Source organism: Leptosomus discolor, chromosome 16, assembly GCF_034619465.1.
Source record: "Leptosomus discolor isolate bLepDis1 chromosome 16, bLepDis1.hap2, whole genome shotgun sequence".
In the NCBI taxonomy this organism is placed as follows: Eukaryota; Metazoa; Chordata; class Aves; order Leptosomiformes; family Leptosomidae; genus Leptosomus; species Leptosomus discolor.
The window spans coordinates 13,009,379-13,035,417 of record NC_141406.1 but is presented as its reverse complement, the minus strand read 5'-3'; the positions used below and the strand labels follow the sequence as shown (position 1 = coordinate 13,035,417).

The 26,039-nt window shown below is 45.8% G+C and overlaps 2 protein-coding genes across 2 annotated transcripts in view; one reads left to right on the top strand and one right to left on the bottom strand.

The window, feature by feature from the left end:
- Positions 1-11,822, top strand: part of DNAH10 (dynein axonemal heavy chain 10) — a 57,016-nt gene extending 45,194 nt beyond the window's left edge. Inside the window, exons 63-79 of the mRNA XM_086474008.1 lie at positions 265-544; positions 908-1,137; positions 1,853-2,126; positions 2,534-2,638; positions 3,115-3,269; positions 4,025-4,179; positions 4,422-4,605; positions 5,422-5,622; positions 6,828-7,037; positions 7,388-7,483; positions 8,188-8,359; positions 8,640-8,771; positions 9,196-9,407; positions 9,506-9,673; positions 9,938-10,118; positions 11,086-11,231; positions 11,676-11,822. Coding sequence (XP_086330134.1) covers positions 265-544; positions 908-1,137; positions 1,853-2,126; positions 2,534-2,638; positions 3,115-3,269; positions 4,025-4,179; positions 4,422-4,605; positions 5,422-5,622; positions 6,828-7,037; positions 7,388-7,483; positions 8,188-8,359; positions 8,640-8,771; positions 9,196-9,407; positions 9,506-9,673; positions 9,938-10,118; positions 11,086-11,231; positions 11,676-11,822 — 3,048 coding nt within the window. The remainder of the gene's footprint in view (positions 1-264; positions 545-907; positions 1,138-1,852; positions 2,127-2,533; positions 2,639-3,114; positions 3,270-4,024; positions 4,180-4,421; positions 4,606-5,421; positions 5,623-6,827; positions 7,038-7,387; positions 7,484-8,187; positions 8,360-8,639; positions 8,772-9,195; positions 9,408-9,505; positions 9,674-9,937; positions 10,119-11,085; positions 11,232-11,675) is intronic.
- Positions 11,823-14,110: 2,288 nt separating this feature from the next.
- CCDC92 (coiled-coil domain containing 92) lies at positions 14,111-17,021 on the bottom strand. Its single transcript, XM_009956729.2, has 3 exons — positions 16,892-17,021; positions 16,463-16,504; positions 14,111-14,886 (listed from the first exon to the last, which is right to left on the bottom strand). Exons 1-3 carry the CDS (start codon positions 17,019-17,021, stop codon positions 14,111-14,113), a joined length of 948 nt encoding a protein of 315 aa, XP_009955031.1.
- Between the last annotated feature and the right edge of the window lie 9,018 nt (positions 17,022-26,039).

Genomic DNA, 26,039 nt, shown 5'->3' with positions numbered 1-26,039 from the left:
TTTCATGTACGACAATTAGCATGGTCAGAGGCACAGTTCGAACTTTGAAGAACAGTTCTCCAAATGGAAATTATTCTCAGCTAATCAGAAGAACAAAAAGCATCTCTACTGTTTTGTACCAGTGCAGTTTATATCATCTGTAAGAGGAAAGACAAAAAGCCACAAAGAGCAAACTTCATTAGTGCTGGCAACTATTGTAAATAATAATGTTCAGCAAATTGAGTATCAGTTCTCTCTTCATATCTTCTCATTATTCTCTTGCAGATGGCTTCCTTTAATGACCCAGATTTCCTTAAACAACTAGAACTGGCCATAAAGTATGGAAGCCCTTTTTTGTTGCATGGTGTTGATGAATACATTGATCCCGTGATAGACAATCTCTTAGAGAAGAATATCAAAGTTGCACAGGGGCGAACATTCATTGTCCTGGGTGACAAAGAGGTTGACTATGACAGTAATTTTAGATTGTACCTGAACACCAAATTATCGAACCCAAAGTATTCTCCCTCTGTGTTCAGCAAAGCCATGGTTATCGATTACACAGGTAAGGAAAGGCGTATATTTAGTAACGAAGCAGTGATTATGCTGTAGTGCAAGTTTAGGGCCTGGGTGGTTGTCTGAAACAGCAATGAAACTCTACAAAATTCATAGTCTCACTTATACTTAGCATCTGATTTAATAGAAAATCCTTCTCACTTTTCTCTTCCAATCTGAAACAGCTAAATATCTCTTCTTGCACGTGTCAGGTTAGGATGCTTTGGTAGAATTAAGATTATAGAGTTATTAGCCAGGTCACTCTGTTGCATTCCTGTAGTTTTCCGAGATGACTGAGATGAAATAAGTTGTGTAAAAGCTCTCCTTCTGTTTGAAAAAAAGACTGTGCTGTGTACATGTGTTGTATCTGTAGTTACACTAAAGGGCCTAGAGGACCAGTTGCTCAGCGTCATTACGGGTTTTGAAAGAAGGGAATTGGAAGAACAGAGAGAACGTCTCATCCAGGAGACAAGTGACAACAAACACTTGCTGAAAGATCTGGAAGACTCTCTCCTTCAGGAACTGACGTCCTCCACAGGAAACATGTTGGACAACTTGGACTTGGTGCAAACGCTGGAAGAGACAAAATGCAAAGCTACTGAGGTATCAGCTCTGGGCTTTTGGGAAGGATATCTACTAATAGAAGATTGTCTTTCCTTTTTCGTTGTGCTTCATCTCTCACCCTTGAAGCTAGGAATTAGTTTGAAAGGAAATGGAGAGTTTTCTCATGAGTATGTTGCATCTTTCAGTATTGGGCAGTATTTTATTGCACCAGAGAACCAAACCCTATATTCAAGAAAGTCCTTATCAGGACCAAAGTAATGGGTGATTACAGTTGTAAAGCAAAGAATATATGATCTGTTCCTTTCATCTCTGAAACAGCCTTTGTCTTGTATTGTATCAGATCTGAAATGAGAAATGAAGATATTTGTTACTCAGAGAGGACGTAGAATCTCCAACCTTGGAGGTTTTCAGACTGTAGGTGGGCAAAGCCACAGCTGACCTGATCTAGTGGTGGTCAGAGTCCAGCTTTGGGCAGAAAGTTGAACTAAAGATCCCCAGAGGGCCTTTCCCACACTATTTCCATGATTCTCTGTAAATCTTTGCCTTTACATTTCATAAATGTACGGGGTGGGATTAATCTTACCTAACTTTTGATTTTTACAATTCACACTACTTCTTTAGGGTTACCTGCCCTGGTTCCCTGTGTAATCAGCACAGAGAGGCAGGCACTGAATAGCTCTGCTTATTGTGATGTAATATATATACTGTGGGTCGGGGCAGTAGCCCCCTGTGTATAAAATCTATGTCTGGCCAGGTGACTGAAAAACTGAAACTGGCTGAGGTGACAGCGGTGGATATTGATCGTCTTCGAGATGGCTACAGACCAGCTGCCAGGAGGGGGGCCATTCTATTCTCCGTTTTGTCTGAAATGGCCCTTGTCAACGTCATGTATCAGTACTCGCTGGTCTCCTTCTTAGAGGTTTTTGGACTCTCTCTGCGGAAATCCATGCCCAGTCCCGTGCTTCTGAAGAGATTAAAAAACATCATGGAGATGCTGACTTTCAACACCTATAACTATGGCTGCACAGGTGAGTGCCACTTAGTGAGGGGCTGATGGGCTTGTTAAAAGCCGCGCCTGTTGGGTTACGTTCAAGAGGCCAGTTACCGAAGAGCGAGTTCACTGATGTCCAGTCTGCAGCATTTACACTTTATTTCCTGCTGTTTCTGATTGAAGAAACCGTGCATGTTACCAGTGGAACATTTTAAGAAATGCTTTTGTTAATTCACTTACGAATGGTAAATCGCAGCTATGGATCTCACATCCCTGGATGTAGCTCACAGATGCGGTTTTGACTCTGTAAGCCTGATCCAAAGCCCCATCCTTGATCACTCTGATCTTTGTGCGGTGCCCAGATGCAGGTTGTGGTTCTAAAGGTTGTTCCAGTTCCACAAGTTTTAGTTACTGATTTTTGAAAATATTGTCCTTTTACTGTAGGCCTGTTTGAGAAGCACAAGTTACTCTTCTCCTTTAATATGACCGTGAGGATAGAACAAGCTGATGGCAGAGTTCCACAAGAAGAACTTGAGTTCTTTTTGAAAGGTGAAGTATTTATATATAAATATAGAGCTACATGTAGCAGTAGCTAAAGGATCTTTCAAAGGCAGATGTGTGACTAAGTAGGAGTTTCTGTAAGAGCTAGCACCTAGAGAAACCACTGGAGACAGCGGAACTGTTTCTATTTTTTTCACCTGGTTAAGCAGTGAAGAGGCAAATCTTCCTCTGAAGATGGTGAAAAATCTCACATTAGCTAATTGGTCGGATTTTACCTGAGAAGACAATCTTTAGTTATTTTCTGACGGTGTATAAATAATTTTAGAGATGGTTGCAAAGATACAACTCTGGCTTTTGCAAGCACTTGTAAAATGCCATCTTTTCTTCAGCAGACCAGCTTAATCTTGCAGTGCTTCCAGAAACAAATTTCCAATTGGTTTCTCTGTGCAGTGGGACTGTATGTGTGGTCATGTGTTGGAGAATTTATGACATGGACATTCACTCTGGTTTCTGAATGTGACTAGGCAATATTTCCCTGGAGAAGAGTGCACGAAAGAAACCGTATGCTTGGCTTCCAGATCAAGGCTGGGAAGACCTAATTCGCTTGTCTGAACTATTTCCTGAGAAATTTGAATCTCTTCCAGATGATGTGGAAAAAAATCCAGATGTATGGAAAAATGTACGTGCTTTTCTGCAATCCTCTTCTCTCCCCTTGTCTTTCTGCTGTTATTAAATGTTCAAGTGTGATGCAATGTGCCGTAGCACTCGGCAGGAGGCATGTCACCACTGGCTTTTCCTGTCAAGGCCTTGCTTCTCTTCTTGACCTCCGTTAGTGATTGGCTTGTTTGCAGAAAAATTAGGGCTCTTATTATTTAAAAAACAGACAAAAAACATCTTCCCTGCTATACTGTAGGTTTTTTCTTTTCCAGTCGAATGCCTTAGCTGAGTTACTTGCTCTGTTGCAGTCAGTGGAATTTTTGCTGTTGATTTCAGCAGTCAACATTTCACTGTTATTTTTATACTGCTAAATTGTACTTTGATCTTCTTGTGGCAGTGAGGTCTATAGGCCAGTTCCAAACACAGACTTCCCTTTGTTCTCCCTTTAGTTTCATTCCATGTCTCCTTGCTTTCTGTAAACAATCTGATAATACTTTTTCCTTGAGATGCTATTTTCTGTATCTTCAGAGAGTTACTTGACATAAAAAGAAAGTACAAATGTGTTTCTGCACTTGAATACTTTATATTGAAAAAAAGAGAAATTTTTTACATTCACTTAATTTTTTAATATTTCTTTGCAACCAATTGCCTTTATTCTTTGTTCTCCTTGTATCTCTTGGCCCCTCGTTAATCAGATTGCTTTTGTCTGCTTTCCTAGTAGTTTCATTGATAGAGCCATGTGATTCATTTGCGTTGTCTCCCATCTTTTCTTGCCAGTGGTATGATACAGATGCTCTGGAGCAGGTGCCATTCCCCATGCAGTACCAGAACAATCTCTCGAACTTTCAGAAGCTCCTGCTTTTACGGTGTTTCCGGGTGGACCGGCTGTATCGAGCAGTAACGGACTATGTTACTCTGACAATGAGTGAGAAGTAAGTCACTCTCTTCTTTCAAATCCGAGTCACATCACTCAGGTATTTCACTCAGAACTGGAGTTGTAATCAACTATGTAAACGACTTTGTAATTTGCCTTAACAACAGAGCGTGATTTGTCTCTGTATCATTTCCATGTGCAGTCTGCACTGAGCTTTGATCTTTGTGTAAAAGTCGTTTTTCACACAGGATGGCTGATCTTGTGCAAATTAGCAGCTTATTGTGCTGCTTTTCCTACCAGGTATGTGCAGCCCCCTGTGGTCAGCTTTGAAGCTATCTTTGAGCAGAGCAGCCCTTGGTCACCGGTTGTTTTTATCTTAAGTCCTGGCTGTGATCCTGTCAGTGACCTCAGGAAGCTGGCCGAGTGGACAGGCTTTGGAGGGGATAGACTCAAATTCCTAGCCATGGGACAAGGCCAAGAAAAGGTAACTTTGGTGGGAGGGTAGGGACTGGTGCTCTGTGCAGCAAGTTAGTCTGTGAACTGCAAATGACGTACCTAATGCTGCGGGCCTCTTGAAATTTCCTTTCCAAAGGCCTGCTCTGTTTTAAAGGCGGTTCTTTGTGGCTCAGACGTAGCACACAATTTGCCAGCCTGGGAATAATGCTTTCCTGTAATGTGAAAGAGGGCATTTGGCTGATGGGCTGACTTTATGGTTTGGGTAAGGGTAGATTCTGAATGATACTGTCGTCTGTTAAAGAATAGTTGAGCTGAAAAATGTTACTCTGCAGCCTTTCAAAGGTTAATCAGTGACCCTGTGTCTCTGTGTATGGACATGAGTTGATTGGAAGTCACAGTGTCTCTTACCACAAAGACACCTTGCTGCTTTTCTGTCTCTCCTTTTTGTTATGGACGCTGAGGTGGGGATGTCCAAAGCTTCGCAGCTGACTGAATTTGCTGTGATTTCAGTCGGTGGGAGAACTCCTCTTAGATTCATTTAGACCACCACCGATCTTCACCCTCTTCTGGGCCATGCGCACTGCTGTGCTCTTTGGAAACACTTCAATGTTCTGCATGACTTTTAATTTCAAAAGGAATTAACGAAATTAAAAAAGCATCTCAGAGCAACTTCTTGTGGTATTGGAAAAGGTCTGTTCTCAGCAAGGAGCATTCTGCTAAGTCTTCTAAAACTAAAAGGCTCCCTTGCTAGCAGGAAGAAATCCACTGCAGTAACCCAGCAGAGTCTGTTTGCTTCCAGGATAATGGAAGAGCCCCTCACAGACAGTTCTTTCCCTCTCTTAAGATTGCTCTGCAGATGCTGGAGAATGTGGTGGTTCGTGGAGAGTGGCTGGTGTTGCAGAACTGTCACCTTTCGGTGAGGTGGCTTATCACTCTGGAAGAGGCCCTGGAGAAAATGACAGAGCCTCACCCAGACTTTCGCCTCTGGCTGACAACTGACCCGACCAAGGGCTTCCCAACTGGGATACTGCAGAAGTCGCTGAAGGTACTGTGCAGTGGGGAAACCCCGTCAGGAGGGCATGTCTGCCCGCTCTTGCTCAGCGAAACAGGCTGGCTTTGGGAGGAGCATGACCTGAACGCAGCGTGTTGGCTTGGGCTGCCTGTGCCAGCTTTTTGTCTTTATAAGCCAAATCCTTTTTTCGTCATCCTGTTTACCTTATTGTGATTTTTTTTTTTTTTTTCCTTTGGGTGAAAGCTGTTCAGCAGCTTTTTTCTGAAGTAGTTATTTCAGAGTGGAGGTTTGTGAGTAAACCTGGAAATGTGACAAATGCTCTTTAGATTCAAATGCTGCCACAAGCGAGGAACATCCGGAGAGACAGAAATAGTCCTGTCAGTTCTGACGCTGAAGTGCCGAACTGAGGTCTGTGTCTGGTCTGGCAATAGTGCCAGTGGAGCAGACGCTGTAATAGGATAATGGTTTCCAGCTGCTCCTTCAGGCTGCAGCGTTTATCACAGGCAAGCTGAGCTGATTATTTTGAAGGCACAAACCATGGTGCTGCCTTAATGTTCTTCTCTACGGCTGCTTTACTTCTGTGGTGGTGAACCAGTCTGGTAAATGTAATTATTTTATTTCACAATTTGAAAGCAGTGGCATGGCAGATCCACCCAATATGTGCCCTAGTGTGTCGATGATGGCAGCTCTGGAGTGTTCACCTCCAGCAGTGCTTAGTGCTGCAGTGGGCAGAAGTGAGCACGAACCTGCCTTTAAGACTGCAGATACGGACTTTGTAGGTCTTGTTGTGAGCTGTGAGAACAAAGGTTTTATAGCACTTTGAGAAAGCTGCCAGGAAGCTGGCTCTGCCTCAGTTTGAGCATCAGTAAAGCCATATTAAAGACTGTTAAGCCATCTTACTGTGGGGATATGTAGGGCACAGCAAAATGTGTAAAGTACTCATATTTCAGTAAATTAGATCTTCAAGTCTGATAAATATTAATGTCTTTCCAACAACATGACTATTTCTAAAATAATGTCAAGTTTCTCTTTATGTACGTGTGTTTACCTTGCTAAACTTAAAAGGTCTGTTTGATGTCTTTACTTAAGAAAAAAAAATTCATACTGGTATGAATTTGGAAAGCTGCTCGAAATGTTCAAGCTTGCGTTGTGGATCTTCCTTAGAGAGTGGGATGTATTTGCAGCTTATTTTCCTGAGGCTATCCAGTAACTGATGGCATCCCTCATTATTTTGATAGGTTGTGACAGAACCACCTAATGGTCTGAAACTGAATATGAGAGCCATCTACTTCAAAATTCCCCAAGAAGCCTTAGAGCAGTGCCCACATCCTGCCTTTAAACCCTTAGTCTATGTCTTGGCATTTTTCCATGCTGTGGTTCAGGAGAGAAGGAAGTTTGGGAAGGCTGGCTGGAACGTACCATACTATTTTAATGAATCTGATTTCCAGGTAAGAAAATAATTACAAGGCTCTTACATTCTTGAGTTGCTGGGGTTACTTTTGAAAACATATAATCTGTCCAGCTTTAATCCTTTCTCACCACAAGATTTTGCTTCATTTTTTTTTTCTACTGCTGTGGAGTCATGTAGACTCCTGGTCTTCTATAATGTCAATTTTGGCTGCAAAAAATTAACCAGGTTCCCGATCCTCCATGTTTATATTTCCTCTCATGGGTTTCTTAAGAGTATTATACTCAAGAAAGAATTGTTAATTTTCAAACAAGAACTACGTTAAAGAAAATCTATGGATATGTAGAGTTATGAATCTTTTTATCTCACATGTTCCAACAACTTTATTAGGTCTGCATGGAAATTCTTAACACATACTTGACAAAAGCTTTCCAGCAAAACGAGGATGAAATCCCCTGGAGCACACTCAAATATCTCATTGGTGAGGTGAGTGCCTACAGTGTCACTAAGGAGCACTTGATGGTGAAAGAATCCAGATAAATGACTCTTCCTTTCTGCATGGGCTGTATCATCAAGGAAAGCGGGCTGAGCGCCTCTCCTGGGCGGTCTTGAAACTCCTGTGTAGCCCTGAGCAAGTCACTTAATCTCATTGTCTCGGTGAAACAGGGCCAATGTGTGCAGCTGCACAACAGGGGAGTTACGGTGCTTAATTAATTTTGAGTGAGAGCGCCCTTGGGATCCTCTGGTGAAAGGCTCTGAGCACAGCACAGCCTTGCAGTGCCGCGGAGTGTTACTGGTGTGAGCGCTGTACCAACAGGTATTTCTGAGGCCCTTGCAGTGGTCTGGGCTGTGCAGTGACCGCTGTGACATGAAATCCTGCAGAAAGCTGTTATTTTGCAGCACTTGATCACAGTTAGGCGTGACCTGGTGCCTCAGGAAGGCACCGTCGCACATAAATCACCAAGACTGGTTATTAGGAGTGGCCCAGAGCCGCTCTCTTCAGACCAAGTCTAAATACCTCCTGCTTGTTTCCCCTTGAGAGGGGGCTAGAGAAGATGAAGGGAGACAGTGTTACACCATGCGGTCACTGCAAAAGCGAAGAGTGGTTTGGAGCTTTCAGTGATGTTTTTTTTAACTGTATCTGCTGCTCCAAAAGCCAGTGCTATAATATTGATGTCACTAATTTCTAGGTCATGTATGGTGGGCGGGCAATCGACAGCTTTGATCGTCGCATTCTGGCCACCTACATGGAGGAGTACCTTGGCGATTTCCTATTTGACACGTACCAAGTGTTTCATTTTTATAAAAACGACAAGGTTGACTACAAAATTCCACAAGGGACTGTAAAAGATGAGTTTGTTGGTAAGAAATGCTTTTCCTGCCACATTAGTTAGCGTTATTGAAAAAAAAAAAATCTGTTGCTGGATGGGAGAAGTTAAGGAACTTCAGGCGTGTGTGTATGGATCACAGCGTGTAACCCACTGATGGGAACGTTCTTGCTTCATGTGAGCCTCGTGGGGTTTCAGCACTTGATTTTTTTTTTCAAGCAGAGAAATAACAAAAATCTCTGCAGTGGTGGTTTTTGCCAGGTAGCTGGGGTTTAATGTATCACCTCTTTAGGAAGCGTGTTTTTGTGTTGCAGAGGAGATAGAATCTCTGCCGCTTGCTAATACTCCAGAGGTGCTCGGTCTTCATGCAAATGCTGAGATGGGCTGCTATACCCAGGCAGTTCGCGACATGTGGTCTCATCTCCTTGAGCTGCAGCCTCAACCAGGCGAGTGCTCCGCTACTTCGCACCGGTTTGGTAGATCAGAGGTGCTGAGGTGGCTCCTTGCCAAGGGGGGGCCGTGATGCAGCTGTGCCGCAGCCCGCCCCAGGGTGCCCGGCTCCTGGCACGGATGCTGCAGCCCGTCGTGCGGGGAGGTGCGTGATCCCGGGGGCGCGGCGGGGCTGGGTGACGACGGCGGGGAGCAGCGGGGATGGGAGGCGAGCGGAGCAGCGGAAGGGCTGCGCCCTGCCAGCGTGGCGAGAGGCGGCGGTGGAGGCCCGCGGGGAGGCTTCTGCTGCAGCCGTCAGTGCTGCAGAGGGTGGGAGATGCGGATGCCAAAAGGTGAGTCAGCTCTGAGGTCTCTTAGAGCATTAATAATGGAAGGGGCCGCCGAGGCAGATTTAGTCTCACTGAACCATTTTGGTTTCAGGTGAAACTGGTACAGGAATTAGTCGAGATGACTACGTTGCAAATGTCGCCAAGGATATAGAAAACAAAATACCACAAGTATTCGATCTGGACCAGATACGGAAAGGTTTTGGACCAGACCTATCCCCAACGACGGCGGTGCTGTTGCAGGAACTGGAACGCTTTAATAAGCTGATCGTTCGCATGGCAACGTCGCTGGCTGAACTGCAACGTGTAAGTAAGAACATGGCTACTGCTGCCCACAGCAACTAGATGAAATGTCAGGCTCTACCTGCCCCAGCCTGGCACTCAGCCTCTCACTGTCTTTCCAGGCCTTGGCTGGGGAAGTTGGTATGAGCAGTGAACTGGATGAGGTGGCTCGGGCTCTCTTTAACGGACAGATTCCTGGAATCTGGCAGCGGCTGGCCCCCGACACGCTCCAAACACTTGGAAATTGGATTATTTTCGTTGGAGCGCGGTATAGCCAGTACACCGGCTGGGTGAGTGCCTCCAGAAAGCTTTTTGTTTTGTTAATCTGCAAGCTACACTGCGCAAGGTGGTGCCAAAGAGAGTGAGCACACACTGCTTTAGGGAAGTTACTTGAACTCACGACGGTCACCATCTAGAGCGGTGACAAATCGCTGCATGGCTGTGGATGCGAGAGAGACGAGCCACTGGCTGGGCTTTAGAAGCGTTGGCCTCTGGGCTGAGTACCAGGTGTGGTGGGAGAACCACATGCTGAAGATTGTCTTCTGTGATGGCAGGTTAAGGAGGGTGAGCCGAAGGTGATGTGGCTCTCAGGCCTGCACGTCCCAGCAGCTTACCTGACGGCGCTTGTCCAAGCCACCTGCAGGAAGAACAAGTGGCCCCTCGATCGTGCCACCTTCTACACCGAGGTGACCACGTACAGGACTGCAGACGACATCGCTGAAGGGTCTACTTGGGGTAGGTTGATTATGTGATTCTTTGGCAAAAATAATAGTTAATTGGTGAGAGAGAGAAAAAATTGCCTGGCATACTGAGTGAAGGCCATGGGTTGTACCTCTGCACACAATACCCTTGGGTTCACATTTCACAGCCCACGTGATTTCAAGCTGGGAAGAAGCTGGGTTCTGGGTTCTGCACACACGAAGGATGATCTTTCCTCGGCTCTTCTCACCTGCATGCGTTGTTTGAACTCACACCTCTCCCCTGTGCTTGCTCTCTAGATACTTTCTTAACGGCTAGAACGTTACCAGTCCCAGCAGGTTTATAAAGGCCTATTTACACCACACTACTTCTTGTTTAAATATATTTCAATATATTAAGTACAACTATGTGTGACTTATTGTGTAAATACATCTTTATGAAGTCGCTATGACTAATTATTAGTGTAACCGCTGGGACAGCTAAGCAGTGCTTTTGAGTACTGGACCTGACTGGGAACAGAGGAAGAAAAAAGAAAAAAATGTAATTGACTGTGCTGAATCTGTTGAAAATGAAAGTCACCTAAAGGGCTTACCTAGACTATTCTTTATTAACTAACATTTCATCAAAATGCTGGTATTTGTACCGGAACAACTCTATCCCAACCCTTCACCTTTCATCACAGTGATCCAGCAAGCAGTCCCACAGGAGTTAACAAGCTCTCTTACAATTGGGCAAGTAACTGGAGGATGGCCCCCACAGTGGGGAGGAGAACTGCACGACAATCAGTATTTATTCCCCATAGTGGTTATCACTTGTAATGCAACAGAGACAATTTGAAAAAAAATTTAACATGGTAGGTCACTGTTGTGTTCTAAAAACAACCACCGGAGGTAGCGGCAGTTTGAGGCGATGTCTGCCAGGACAGCTCTTGCAGGACAGTTGTCTTGGAGTGACGTTTTAGTAACTCAGTTTAACTGAGATGGTGTGTTTTCTGCCCGTACAGGCTCCTTTGTTTCTGGTCTGTTCCTGGAAGGAGCAGACTGGGACCCAGAGCACTGCTGCCTCACCAAATGCAGGCCCGGAGTCCTGGTGGTGGCGTTACCTGTTCTGAAGATCATCCCCACCGAAGCGCACAGGCTTAGGCTCCAGGTACTGCTCCCTGGGGACACCAGGGCCCATTCGCTTATTCACTTCCTTCTGTCTTCACACCTCCCCTCTCAGCACAAGCAGCACTATTTTATCATCACCACTAGCATGGTGGGCAGGCAGTTTAACTCCTCTCCTTACAGCAGCCATCATTACAGTCTGCCTTTTCTAAGGGTTACACTCAAGGGGGTTAATTAGTACATTTGTGGCCCCTTTTCCATTCAGGCAGTGTGGGACAGGCATCTTGGGATGCTCTTGCACTCCCATTTCCTCTTTTAATTATTCCCCATTACCAGTGATATACCCATTTCTGGGTGTCAGATATTTAGGACTTAAAAACAAGTGAATGTTGACGACAGCCATCCTCCTAGCAGCCCTGCTTGTTTCCCGGTTCACACAGTACTTCAAGCACTACTCTGTGTCCTTCTTTCCTCCACGCTCTTTCAGAACACCCTCCGGACACCCGTGTACACAACCTCCCGGAGAAGGAACGCGATGGGACATGGCCTTGTTTTCGAAGCTGATCTTCGCACCACAAAGCACCTTTCCCACTGGGTCCTTCAAGGCGTTTGTCTCACCTTGAACGCAGACTGACAGGTTGAAGCTGGCACTCGCTATTTCCCACAGAATCCAACCCTTTGGTGGGGAGGGGGCGCGCAGGATCTAACTAGGCAGAGGTTCAGCACCATGGTGGGACATGGTCACTTGGGCACACCTGACTACATAGTACGGTACAACCCAGCCTGTGCTATCAATCAGTAAAGCCCCTTGAAGAGAAAAGTGGTTTTCATAATTTGCATCTCATTGTAGAAAGGCTCCAAGCTGGTCTGTGTAAACAAGGAGGTAAGAAGTTAGTCTCGCACACACAAAGACTAAGGTTTGCCTGTGTGGTTGTAAGAAATGTTTTTAATTGCCCAAAGCATCACTTCTGCTGTGCGTAGAAGCGGTGCCTTCCATCATCCTCAAACAAGTGGCAGGGTAGAGCAGTCATACAGTCGATCGATCGCCATAAAAATATGGCAACAACCACCAAAACCGCCAAACCCACTGCTGGGTAATGCAATATGTGTAAAAACAGTAAACCACAGAGTAACAACCGTTCTTTAACCAACCCTTGTCCAGGACCAGCTTCTCCCCATCCCCCCCGGCCACTCATGAACCAGGTCCTACCACCCAACCAGCACGGCCTAATGCTGAGGAGCGGCTCTTGGGCTTCAGAACAGCGAGTGAGGGAGGCGTGAGGGGGACGCAGGGGGCCTCGAGGCTCGTGGATCTTCAAACCCTCTCTGACTGGGACCACCCTGCTGTGCGCTGTCATGCTGCACAGGCAATTTAGCAGAACCGCAGTTAGGAAGAACAGCTTTTGTCACCCTGCCAGTGCCCTTGCGCGGGCGCTGCCAGTGCGCCAAGGCTCCAGGAGACACACACCAACACGGCTGCAGAAGAAGCGGAAGAGGGGCAGACTACCGCTGGCAGGGGAGGGAGAGAGGGCAGGCAGGGCTCCTTCATCAGCTTTCACAGAGATTATGCGTTCCAAGGTTTTGAAGGCACATCATAAGCTTAGCAGCATTTGGGAGCCATTGTTTCTTGCTCGTCCTACTCGAAGGCTGCAGACAAGAGTGAAGCAGAGGTGAGCTGGAGGGGCTGGTCAGAATTTAAGAAAAATGGTCAAATTTGTGCTCCCTTCCCAAAATTATGTACTCTCACAGCTGTCAGTATGCCTTTCTTTCCTAGGGAAAAAAAAAATATAATAAAAAAAATACCAAGTAGTCTGACAGATGTAGGGTCTACCTGTTGCTTACTAGAAAGGAGGAGGGGAACCCAGGCAAGTGCAAGGCGAGTCCATCCCAATCCACAAGGATAAAACCCAAGGATGCCAGGTCCTCCTCTGTACAAAGTGTTACATCACTTAAATTTAAAACTAAACACACAGATTTTAGAGGGACAGCTCAGGTTTCTAAGCTGGCAGAAGCCAGCACTGTTTGACAATGCCCAGAACGACACTAAGGTTTTCAGGAAACAAAAATAATCCCTTTACAAAAAAGTGCAGGTTAGAGCATGAAGACCCATTTCCGTACTGGACAGCCAGTTCGGTTTGCTCCCTGGAAAAGGAGCTCTGAGCCAGTGTGGAAGGTGCTACAAGTGCAGGGTACTGACCAGTGTCACATGTAATGGAGCCACCCTATTCAAAACAAAAAAAAAAAAAAAAAGAAAAAAAAGAAAAAAAAGCAAACCACCCCCTGTCCACCCCCTTTTTCTGAGGATCATTCACCCTTTAAAGGAGTGCTTTAACCCCCTCCCCATTGTTTACTTGAACAAAGCCACAAACCAAAGTATTTAGGACTAATCAAGTAACACTTGCTGGGACTCTCCGGAACACAGTTTGCAAGTGAGAGCATGTGCACGTGGAGGAGCAGCTATCCTCGGGTCGTTCTTTCCAGTGCCTCGTCACGGAGGTTAGTGCTTGTGTATGAAGTGCTTCCATACACGGTGAAGACAGAAGAACCACTGATAGTTCGAAGGGTAACAGCCAACACGTACTGCTGCAGCTCTGCGGGTAAGTTTGTTTTCACTCCTATCGACTAATGACAGAGCCTGCAGCCTGTGCCTTTGTCCACACGTGTCGTTACACTCAACGGAGCAGTGCTCAGAAGCAAGCGGTCAGGGACCCCTGATTTGGCCACAGCATTTAGTAGTTATGTACCTTGCCGTATGAACGCAGTCCTACTGGGTTTCATTAGAGGAGCATAATTATTAATGATGTATCTGGAAGAAGTTTGGCATGCAGGGGGCATCAAAAGAAACTTTACTGCAGGTGCTAATTATCCTACAGGATCACAGTGCATGAACACCAACGGAGTAGAGCATTTCAGTGATTTTACTCAAACAGTTCTGTCTGTCCCTGAGTGCTTTCTGACCACTTTGCTTCCATGGACCTGATCCACTGCCAGCGTTTCGACCTCCGGCTGAGGCTGGGACGGCGCGACGTGGTGGATGCGATGCGCCACCCCAATGTGTGCCTTGTGCGGCTTCTCTCGGGCTGGGCTGTGGGATTCGCCGGATGCACGATCCGAAGCGATAGGTGGAATAACTAACGGCCTCTCCTTAATGAGATGTACCTCTGCTGTTTCCCTGGCCAACAGGAACGGCGTGGGATCGGGCATGGCATCCACAGGCTCCCGCAACAGCAGCTTCCGGCTCTCTGACCCTATTCTGTAGGCCTCTTCAAACTCGGGGTTGAGCGGTGTTGACAGACTCTTCTTCATTCTGCGCCGCGGAGTCTCCGGCAGTTTATCTTTGGGAGGGGACGGCTTATAGCTGGACAACACGGGACTGCCAGAGGGGGTCCCCTCCGAAGTCCCACTCGAACTCATCAGCTTCTTCTTCGTAGCATGCAGCTGAGACGTTAAATACGCAATAGTGCTCGCTCTCTGCTCTAGTTCACTTGACAACATATTGAGCTTATGGCTTTTCATTTTTAACTCTTCCAAATACTTCTTTTCTCTTTCTTTAATAGTGTTTTCCAGCACCATTATCATCGCATTCTTTTGTTCAAGTTCTTTCAATAATTCATTATTTTCAGCCTCTTTGACTTTCAGCTGAGCTTCAAGATCTTCGCACTTTCTTTTGAGTTCATCACTTCTTGAGCTACCGTTTCCTAGAAGGACAGGAAAAGCAGAAGCGTTTCAAGTTAACAATAGCCACTGAGTGCAACAGGGTTCCTTTTGCCATCCCAAAGACTAACTTCAGCTAATATTCTTAAAATTACTTCATCTTCAGAAGCACCAGGACAGCTTTAAGGAAACAATGACGAGCTAGTGCCAGTCACTGTGGTTTAACAGTGTTGATGCTAAGTAGAAAGGCTTCACATGTTCTGGGGAACAAGGATTACAGACACGTGCTTGCTGAACGTGCTCAGAAGCGGAGCCATTGTGCAAATCCTCTGCTTATTACGAGGAACTTCACCCACTGCAAATGCCAGACTGGCTGGAAAGAGGGATGGAGCAGCCGTCACAGCTCACCAGGAAGCCGTGCTCAGGCTGAAGCCCTGACTAAGGCAGAGCTGCGCCTCTTCACAACGGCTTTGCTGCTGCAGAGTCGCTGTGGTGATGAGGTGGCTGAGCCTGGCTGCCTTCTCTTCACAAGGGTGTGACGTCACCCGTAACACCAGGGGTGCTCGCCCCGGTGAGGCAACACCGTCAGGAACAGGCAGGCTGATGCATCCTGGTACCCCTGCCCTCACACCACAGGGTGCGCGAGGCCATTTTGCCACCCTTCCCTTGGTCATTACAGCAGGACAGCCACCCAGCTGTTTAGCAGAGACCACAGCCTTGGACTTCCCCAGTAACAAGCACCCTATGTCACAAGGCTGTCAGCTACGTGTTAGGTATTGTCCCCTCCACACCAGACGGTGTCCAAGCTTGGCACAGCAGTGCCATCACAGGGGCATCACTGATACATCACCTCCTCTGAAAATCCTGTGATAAGAAGAATCTGAGCAACATTGCAGTACCAGGAAATAATGTTGAGCACATGCAAAGCTGCTCAGTTGCTTGGCTACCTCTGCCCATGTTCTCTCTTCTCTGCAGTACGTGTCCTGTCCCACAGGGTCCCTGACCCAGGAGGTTACTTCCCAGGGAGTATTTTATTCCTGTGCTTCCCCTGTTGATAACATAATACATCTGACACACACACAGACACACACACAGACACACACACAGACACACACACAGACACACACACAGACACACACACAGACACACACACAGACACACACACAGACACACACACAGACACACACACAGACACACACACAGACACACACGGTTCTAGTTACTTGTGTATTTAAAAAAAAAAAAGCTTTGTGGTGTAATGACAGCACCAGCTGAGTTTTAGTAGTAGTCTCACTCTTCTGCCCCTTAAACTTCACATCCTGTGTTCCTGCATTGTGTGCAGGGAACTGACTAGTAAGAGGAGTCAGCAGTTCTACTGCACGCTTTTCCTGGCTCTTTCAAAGAATTCCTGTGTGACCTCAGTGAAGAACTTATGACATTTACTTCACAGATAACAGAAGTAAGTCTGGAAAGTAGAAAACTACTCTTAAACCTCTAGAATTTATAAAGTCAACATCCCATGTGCAAACCCACCTACTTGGAATGGAGAAAATACAAACATCGAAAAAGACGAGGAACTTTAACATGAACATTAAAAGAAAAATGCTGCGTATTCCTTACCTGACAAGTCTGAACTCTTTACAGTCAGCTCATAGGTTAAATCTGAGGAGAAAAGTTGTTTATTTTTGTTAGAACATCATTATCTACCCATACCCCACCGGGTGAGCATATTTGCAATACTTCAATAAAAATACAACTAACTCTTCCCCCGAGCTGAAGCAACAGTAAAGAGCTCCACTGCAAATTACCAAATCTGTAAAACAACTGAAACTACCAGGTGACACATTGCTTGCTTTTTTGTATAAATAATAATAATAAAAATCTTTGCTTAATGATCACACAGCTGTGCTGAGGTACACGCTGATCACCCTCAGTACACCCCAGCAGCGGGCCCGGTCCCTGAGGTTTCACTGCTGCAGTCGGAAGCAGCCACTCTGTTCCTGTGAAGAATTAAGCCCCGAATCAGCATCAGCATCATCTCCCAGCTACCTGTGCAGTGCTGCTGCAGGCGGCGGATCTCGGCGTGCAGGCCTTTCAGGGTGTTGGCATGTTCTCGCTGGAGAAACAACAGATTCTTCTGGGCACTCTGTAGCTGGTTCTCCAGGTTTGAAGCTGCCATCCTGACGTGCAGTTGTCCTGTCAGCAGAGATGTAGGATTGTAACAGTGAGTTATCTTGCCCACACAAAGATCCTCACTCTACAGCCAGGATCAGCAGGAATAGCTGAATTCTACTGTTAATGAACTGATGTGCCATCAAACACATACCACAACAGGTTCATGACTGTTTCAATTAGAAGTGCTCTAAGTTCATGGAAAGCCTAACTACCAGAGCAGTGTAGGGAACTCATTTGTTTGGAGTTAACACAGTTAAAGGATTAACTTCAGACAGACTAAGTCACTAATCCTGTTACAAGATAAAAGTGGAGTTCTGAGAAATGGGGTAGTATGTCCCTCCGTCTTGATGGAGGTTTTCCACTTACCCCCAGGGATGCAGGAGTTTGGAGGAGAACAGAGAAGAAAGCACTAAAACGCACCATCTCTAAAGAGAAATGCAACCGGGGGGTCTAACACGCAGCTGGGCCCAGCAGCACCCTCACGGACGTGGCTGCTGCGGGGCACCTCAGCCGAGAGGTGCTCCCTGGGACCCGCACGGGAGAAGGCTCTGGCTGCTGCCACCTGCTACTGCAGCTCCTCAGCTGCGATAGCGCAGGGTCCCGTACGCGGTGCAGGCCCCACGGCACTGGAGACTGGTGTCCTGCACAGCCCCGGTGACGTGGAACAACCCAATTGACAAGGACAAGGTTTCATTTAAAGAGAAAACAGATTTATGAGTACACGGAAAAATGTTACACCTCTGGGTTTCCCCCGTGGAACAGCCTTATAAAACTAGGCCTTGAGTACAGCAGCGCTCAGACTCAAATACAGACAGACACGGTTAACTGCGTGATGCTGAGAACATCCTTGAGACCCCTGCACTGCCAGCCGTTACTGCTGCTCCTGGGACGGCAACAATGGTTTTACGTACACCCACAGGCCAACCTGCTGAGGAACACCCATCCTGCGGAGCTGGAGATACAGACTGCCACGGGAACTCCCTCATCTAGAGCTACAAATAGCTCCTCGCTGCAGGCAGGCGCAGCCAGCTGCTTCCTGTGGAGAAGCACAGGCTCTGCCCTGGGGCCCTCTTCTGTGACATTTAAAGGAGTACCTGGAGGAGCATCCAGAAGAGCACAAATGGGAGCTACCAGGTTCCCAGTGGTATCTGGTCACCAAGAGTCTGTCATAACGTGATTCTGTTTACGGTCCTCTTTCCTAGTGAAAACAGCGATACTAATGAGAGAAAGCACCGATGACAGCGTGCAATCCTCCTGCAGCCTCCAGGCACAAACCCCCTCAGGTGTACTTCTAGTAGTTCTTGAATTTCAGTGTGTGGTCACTGCCATGCTGCTCCACCCAGGCTGCTTAGTGCTGCTCCACCTACAGCTGCTTTAGAGAGGCTGCTGGGTCCACAGGAGAAGAACTGTCCAGAAACATATGTCCTTACTACCTCTGCATTACTACACTTCAGGTTTCTTTACCAAGAAAGCTGTCATGCTTGGGAAGCTTGCTGAGAACCGTGGGAAGCCAGCCACCTTCTCGGGCAGCTCAGGAGCACGACAACAGCACAAAAATAGGTGCACAGACCAATTCTAGAGAGCCAGGCTCAGGGAGCCACCAGAGTGACAGCAGCACACGCTGGGTGGGAATTACACAAACCACAGCGGGAGAAATACTTTCTGGGGGACAGAGCAGCACCGGGAGCTCTGTCACAGCCCCCAGCCCACAACCAAGAACGAGAAAGAAAGGATCGTCCAGTGCCCCTGCGCTCTGCCCATCCACAGCCGATGACCTGGGAGCCACAGCAGCCCCCTCCTGCTGCCAAGGAGTCCAGCCGAGGAGGCGGGAGGCTGATGCAGTGGTGGGGGTGCTGGGTTAAGCACTGCTGATGCGCGAGGAGCATTCCCTGGTCAGTGCAGTGCGAAAGGCTACATTCGGTTATCTGCTTTACAAAAACAATTTCAGTATTTAGGTTACAAAGCTAAGTAAAGACTCAGGGCTCCCGTTGCCTGGACAACCATCTGCAGCGGCATTACAGCCACGGTCTGTAATTATGGGACCACATGTCCCCTATAAGACAGGCCTTAATTCTGTCCTGTGGCTGCCTCACAGGCACCTTAACGGGTTCCTCTTGCCATGTCAAGTGTTTCCCGTTGGCGTCTTGTTGGTATGTAGTTTTATGACAAAAATTTGATTCTACAAGTTTAAAATTGGTAGAGCTTACACTTAGTGAAAGTAACACACTTTTGTCATTCCTAAACGTAACACAGCCTGGTGTTTAATGTCGTACTTTTTACTCCCCAAAAGAACACCAGACTCGGTGCTCCTGCACCTTGGTAAAGCACTAAAGCACCTGGGGGGATCACACAAAGAGCCTTCCTGATTTCATGTGTGACCTTAACTGACATCATCAACTGACTTACCCCTACAGAAGCATATGTTTGAGTGTAAAAGAAATAAAGTGAAGGCATAGAAAACTTTCAAGGAATCCCCTTCCGTGCAAGGGGCCAAACTGAGCTCTGGGTTACTTTATAACAGAGATCAAAGCCTAAGGTCAGTGCTCGAGAAGAATGAGGGTAACGGTGCCAACTGGTGCTTTGTTGAGTGGAACGGGTCATTTCGCAATCACCATCGTTAGCAAACAAGTGACAATTATGGACCAAAAATATTCCCAAAAGAGGCTTCTGGGCTGGCTACACAAGGAATAAACCGAGCTGTGCACGCAGGTCTTGCTCTACGACTTCTGAAGAGCAGCTCATCCGAGCCGTGACTGCTTTCCACAGCCCGGCAGCAGACGCCCTGGGACCTCCAGCCCTGCCACGCCAGTACCCCTCACTGCCTGCAGCGCCAGAGGACTATCCGAGGGAGGACAGCACAGTCCGCAGCAATCCCCGTGTGGCACTGTTAATTTTAAGGATTGATGATATTTTCACTGTGTTACATTTTCAAAGGGACATCAGCTTGTTTGCAAAGCTGCCTTCAGACAGACAGAGGCTTCCCGAATCATCCAATTTCTTAAGTGATCATTATACTCTCATTGACCGAATATGACAGCAGAATAAAACTGCAAGAGTTCACGCCCCCACCACAGCTGGAGCTCAGGCTGCACAGTACACCAAGGCTCAGAAGGGATTTTTAATCAAGAAATGTATTTTCTGAAAGAAACTGTACGCACTGACAGTGCTAGGTGAAAGAACAGTCTGCACATAATATCCCCAAACCTTTACTATCATGATGGTTATGAACGGCGACTTTATGTTTGTAACTATAACCTGAACAGAAAAAGACCTCATCACCAGGAATGAAGTGTTTATAACTCAGTCCTTGCAAATAAATGTTTTAAAAACTAGTGTCTAAATGTTAGAAAAAACAAAACAAGGTTGTCACTATTAATCTGCTCAATTCTTCTTTCACCTTGATCTCTTGCATGTTAAAGATCACGCTAGGATTACCTACTCTGAACAAATAACGATCAGAGGCAGGCTAGTTTCATCGGCTTCAGAAGAAAATAAAAATTACCAGAACATCATCTTCCCTGCAGCACGGGTAAGTTATTCAGTGAGAGAAATTAAATGAATCCACTATGAATTTTAGCTGCAGTGCCTCTGCACTAAGCAGTTTCTCTCCTTGGAGGATGATGGATCGGAGGGCTGACTTTCCCACAAGCCTTCTGCAACCTTCCCTGCTCTTCCTCCTCGCTGCAGCCTGGGTGTCTGCTCGCCCTCTCTCCTTTCCTCCAAGCGAAAGGGAAGGCCACCGTGCTAAAGCCACAGCTTGCACAGCATTTACGGGCAGCAGCTTCAGTTCAAACCCCCTCTCTACCCCACCCAGTCATGTCTTTCCGTACAGCCCACACAAACCCTGTGCAACCCCCGTGCTGGGAAACGGCCAAAACCTTCTGCCATAGAAACAGGGAAAGGGGCAAGTCTCTTGCACAGACAGTCACTACACAGAGACGCTCTTGCTATGAAATCTGCTTAGAATTGCACAATTTAGTCTTAACAACAATATACTCCAAGCCATTATTCACTTTGTACCTATTTCACAGCAAATCTTAAACCACAAAATTAGACCTGATGTTATTCAGGTCTGAGATTTGGATTAAATGGATTTCAACTGAATATGCATTATCTGTCAACCAAGATCATTAGCAAACATTAAAAATATTTTTGATTGCTTTTGCAGCCACACTTACAAGCAACTTTCTATCACAGAAACAAAGGAAGAAAAAAATTCACATCTGCAGTCTGAAGAGCTCTTGGATACCCACAGATCACCCGCATTTCACCCAGTTCTACGTTCAGCGATGTTTTCCCCTGTAGGAACTTTTTTAGCCAGTGCCTAACTAAAAAGCTGGCCAAGCTGCCAAAGCAAGAGCCTGCTAAAGAGAAAATATTTATCCTTCTAGGATAATGTCAAGTTGGTTTATGCCCCTAGAGCCAATACAACTGAATTGGGCACAAAAAGATTGAAAATATGGATAGAATAGGCAGGAAGTTAGGCCAACAACCTCGGCTGTTACGTTGTTGTTGGGCAAGTTTACCAAACAGACCATTTCTGAAGAGCAGAAACATGGGGTTACCAGGGGGGGAAAACCCTCTCACCATGACATCCCTGAATTGCTCTGGCAATTGTTCTGCTGCTGGGTCAGACAGCAACATCCTCAGTGAACAAGGACTACCTCAAAGAGCTCGGAGACACGTGTGCATGTTGCAAAGGGACAGAACCTGGGAGAGAAGCAGACGCGCTGGCTGGGACCCTCCCGGGGGCTCACACCCACTGTGCTCCTGCAGGTCAGGGCAAGAGGGGACATGACTTGCTTCAACAGGGACTCAGTGCAATTTGTGGTCCAAATTGTTATGGTTTAGTGTGATTATGCTCTTAAACCCCCACCCAAATCATGTATTTCAATTAAAGCATACTGGCTGAAAACAGTGTTTTCTGGGGTTGTGGGCTGGGTTTTGGTTTGTTTTTTTTTGTTGTTGTTGTTTGGTTTTAAAGAAGTGGCAGAATGAAAATATGCTGATTTATGACTGGGAAGTCATTTTATACAAGTAGTTTTCTTTGAATAACTGGAATATTAAAACACAGAAGTCTTTTCTTTCCATTTTCCCCACGTACAGTCAATCTGCATATTTTGTACATTTCACAGCATTTTACAACTAACTAACTTCTTCATTTATTCAGGTTGTGTAAAGATCAAAGGACACCATGAAAAATATAAACTGATTTTTAAAGCCAAAAGCATTGACAACCATCACCAAGTTAAACCATGAACTGAAACTTGAAAAGCTATTATAAGTTAACAGCGCCCCTTTAATTCTGCATTCTCAAGGATACCATCAGCAAAAGCTACTACCATCGCATACAAATAAACCAAAACATTTTATTTAGTGTTAGTCTCAAATTTGTCAGCAGCTCATAAGGTACGATGTAAGTGAGACCTACTGATCCATGATCTCAGTCAGAATTATTTTTAAAATGGGAATAGACTCAGGAGATGTAATGAAAAAGAAATAACCACTTTTTTAATACAAGTCAGTGAACATTTTCCCACCACTTCCCTATGCAGATGCTTTGACTTAGTTCCAGGGGGTTTGGGCCTGACAGCTGCTCCAGGTTCCTTAACCATTCCTAACCCCCATTTCTTGGTACGTAACATGCACAGCCACAGATCACATCCAACAACTGCCCTCACGTGCAGCTGAGATCTTACAGAGAAGATGGTCTTGGGAGGGGTCAGTCTAAAAAACCCCAACAAAACCTGTTCAGGTACGTCTCCCATTGGGGTTGCAAAGAGGAAAACCTATAAAGCAGTTCTGGGATTGCACTAAGCTGATTTCATCTCCCACTCTCTGAAACAAGAAAGAATGTGCAGCCAAGCATAACCCTGCGATCAAAGAGCACAAGCAAAACAGCAAAATGCAGAAGTCAACCGAGCCCTTAATAGCCCCGATGAGCATCTTCGCTCTCTCACCATGGCAATCGGTGAGACAGCTCAAAGCAAGCAGTCTCTGGCTGGATTTTGTCAGATAAATCAAGCCAATGCTGGGACGAAAGCTGTAACTGCATACGCCACAGAAAAGTTTTGTCACTATGGTTTGCCCCCCTACCCTCCTTCCCCTCTGTCTCCAAAGCAACTTTAAAGAGTTTTCTAGGTTCTTATACAAAAGGAATTGTGCCCTGCGGAGCTAGGCACACTCCCCCTAGGAATGCACATGTCATTTGATAAGGATGATAAAACATTAAAAGGGGCGTTGTGCAATGGTAACACACCTCCTCTTTCACAAAACGCCAACAGCGTCCAACCTGTCCCAGTTACACAAGCTTTATCTGGGTGGTACAACTCTTCAAAAGCGCAAAACTTCTCATTTCTCCAGATCACCACCATCACAAATTGTTTCTAGATATAGCTCAAAGATCGAGCCTCAAGTCCTCCGAACCACGGATGCACAATTTCTCTTGAATATAGCCTAGGAGGAACAAATGGAATGAATTAAACAGCATTCCCTTGGGAACATTGAGTGCAACTCTTTAATCCTTGCTGCACCCACCTAAGCTCTCAACTTCCACGAAGGTAACTTAACATTCTTGTAAGCTCACCTTACAAAGGATCTGCCTTGTTTCTTTTACAGGTGCATGCTCCCTTAAAAAGGGAACAAAAATAAATAAGTTGAAAATGAAAAATATTAAACAAAAGCTTCCAAAATGCAACTTCTTCACAGGCTCACCATAAACAATCACTCACATTTTAACAGCCAAATCTTGCCTTGCACATGATGTGCAAGCTCCAGGCCTTTTCTGATCTTAAGTATTTGGACAGAATTCAAAATATTTCAAGGCAATGAGCATCTGGCTATGTATCAGTGCCTCTGCGCACATCAGAGCATCTCTGTACCCTGCTGCAAGATAAGAGGAGGGAGATGCTAATCTGTGACTTTAGACACAGTCCAAAGGAAGCCACGGGAACGAAGCCCAGACAACCGTAGTTATTTAACATTTTCATTCCTGTTTGGTATCCACTAAACAAACCAGACTAACCTCCTTTTACACAGATGGGGGACTCTCACCTGAGAAGCTGCTTCAGCTCTCTGCCAACACATACCCAAATCTTCCGGAAACACGTATGTGCAGGCAGACATTTTCCTCTCAACTGGTACCTAGCCAGTGCCCCCTTAAAATGGGACAAAACTGCCAAAATGTTTTTTGTATGCTCCACAAAATACAATTTCAAAACTATTTAATGACACAGGAGTCTTCTTGGAAGAACCTTCAAAGCCTTAGCCAGTCCCCATTTCAGACAGTCCCGGAACCGACCAAACATTTCTCAATAATGCAGCTCCAATGATAAAATGCCCAACTGACAGACACTTAGCTGTGCTTTGCTTAGATCAGCTCTGCGCTTTCAGAGACATATGCCATCCCCAAAGAGTTTGTTCAGCTTATTTCAAAGGACATCATAAAGGAAACCCCGCAGTCTCCACAGGCAACTCGAGGGCTTTGCTATCTTTTTGCTTGGACATTTGCTTTAAGTGCCCCCACCCCGATACCATTATATTTCTGCTACTGTAGATTTGACAATAATCCAGTTTAATAGCAGCCTATTACACAGTTTCAGGTTTATGTTCACCCCTCACTCATCTGTGCATGAGACTAAACCACTTCAACTAGTGAAATCATGCTTTTCAGACTACATGCCAGGCCTACACAGCCACCTTCTGAATGTCCTTCCCCTTCTCCAATGCCCCCTTACCAGTACCAAGTACATCTTAGAGCAACAACTCCATCCCTCTCCTCCCCTGCCCTCTGTGTTAAAGCATAACAACACTTATATGTAATTATTGTCCCAATAACTTGTTTTCATATTCTTTTAGTTTGTGTGTTGTAAGCCAAGCAAAATTAGTAGTTCTTCCTGGAGACAACTGAGGGGAGAAAGGAAACATGCCACTCTCCTCCCATAGGAAGGATATGATTTTGCTTTCTCAGCTCCTTTTCCATTTCTACTGCTTTCCAATGCTACCTTACTCAGTTGTTTCTCTGCCTGGCTTCCCCTTCATTTTCTGGTCAGAGATTCTGCAGATTCTTTACATGTAATCTCTGAATGTCCCCAAGGACGCACAGGTTCTAGTATTTTAGGAAGAAAATAAATTTTTGCTACTCCCACAGCAATTGGTATGGCAGCAGGAAGAACAATTAAGTGGACACACTCCTGGTAGCGATGACTTAATTCTTCCAGATGCTCTAAATGAACAAGCTGGTACTTTGCACAGAAATTGCCGACTGCTCACGTGCCCCACTGGCTACCTGAAGTCCCAAGGACGGACAAGCATAATTCACACGGAGTTTTCCACGCCCTTGAGACCACCCAACCCCAGCTGTCACAATGGAAGCAAACAAAGTAATCAGATGTTAAGGTCACTCCCATGACAGAGACTACAGAAAATCAAGTCAAACGGTCCTGCAGTGGCATTTTGTACTGACACAATTATTCTGACCAATACCAGATGCTATGGCTGTACAGCTGTCAAGAAGAAATAGCTTACTCTGGCAGAACACATTGAAAATGACCTAATATGGGCATAATTCACTTTAGGGAAACAAGGTACCATCTAAATAATACCAATTACTTCAAAAGAACCCCTTTAACAATGATGAAATCCATGTAATTTTTATATTTTTTTTAAAGTGACAATAGAAGCCCTCACGAGTAAGGCTACATCGTTAGAGGAACAGGTTCGTTCTCTTCTGCATTCCAGCACATGCTCCTGACAAATGGCCTTTCCATTTTATTCACCCCTTCGTTCTGAGGATAACACAGTTGGTTATGTTAATATAACCTCCATCAAAGCCACAGAACACAGACTGCACCTCAATCACAACCAGTCAGTTATAATATTGCAAAGACATGTTAAGTCTTTCTAGTAAAGCCAATTTCTTTTGTCACAAGAGGAATGATGAAGAAATTAAAATTCAGTTCCCCCAGACTAACACAGTATCAATGTCACACACAAAACCGAGCCTGATTCTATTCTTTCAAAG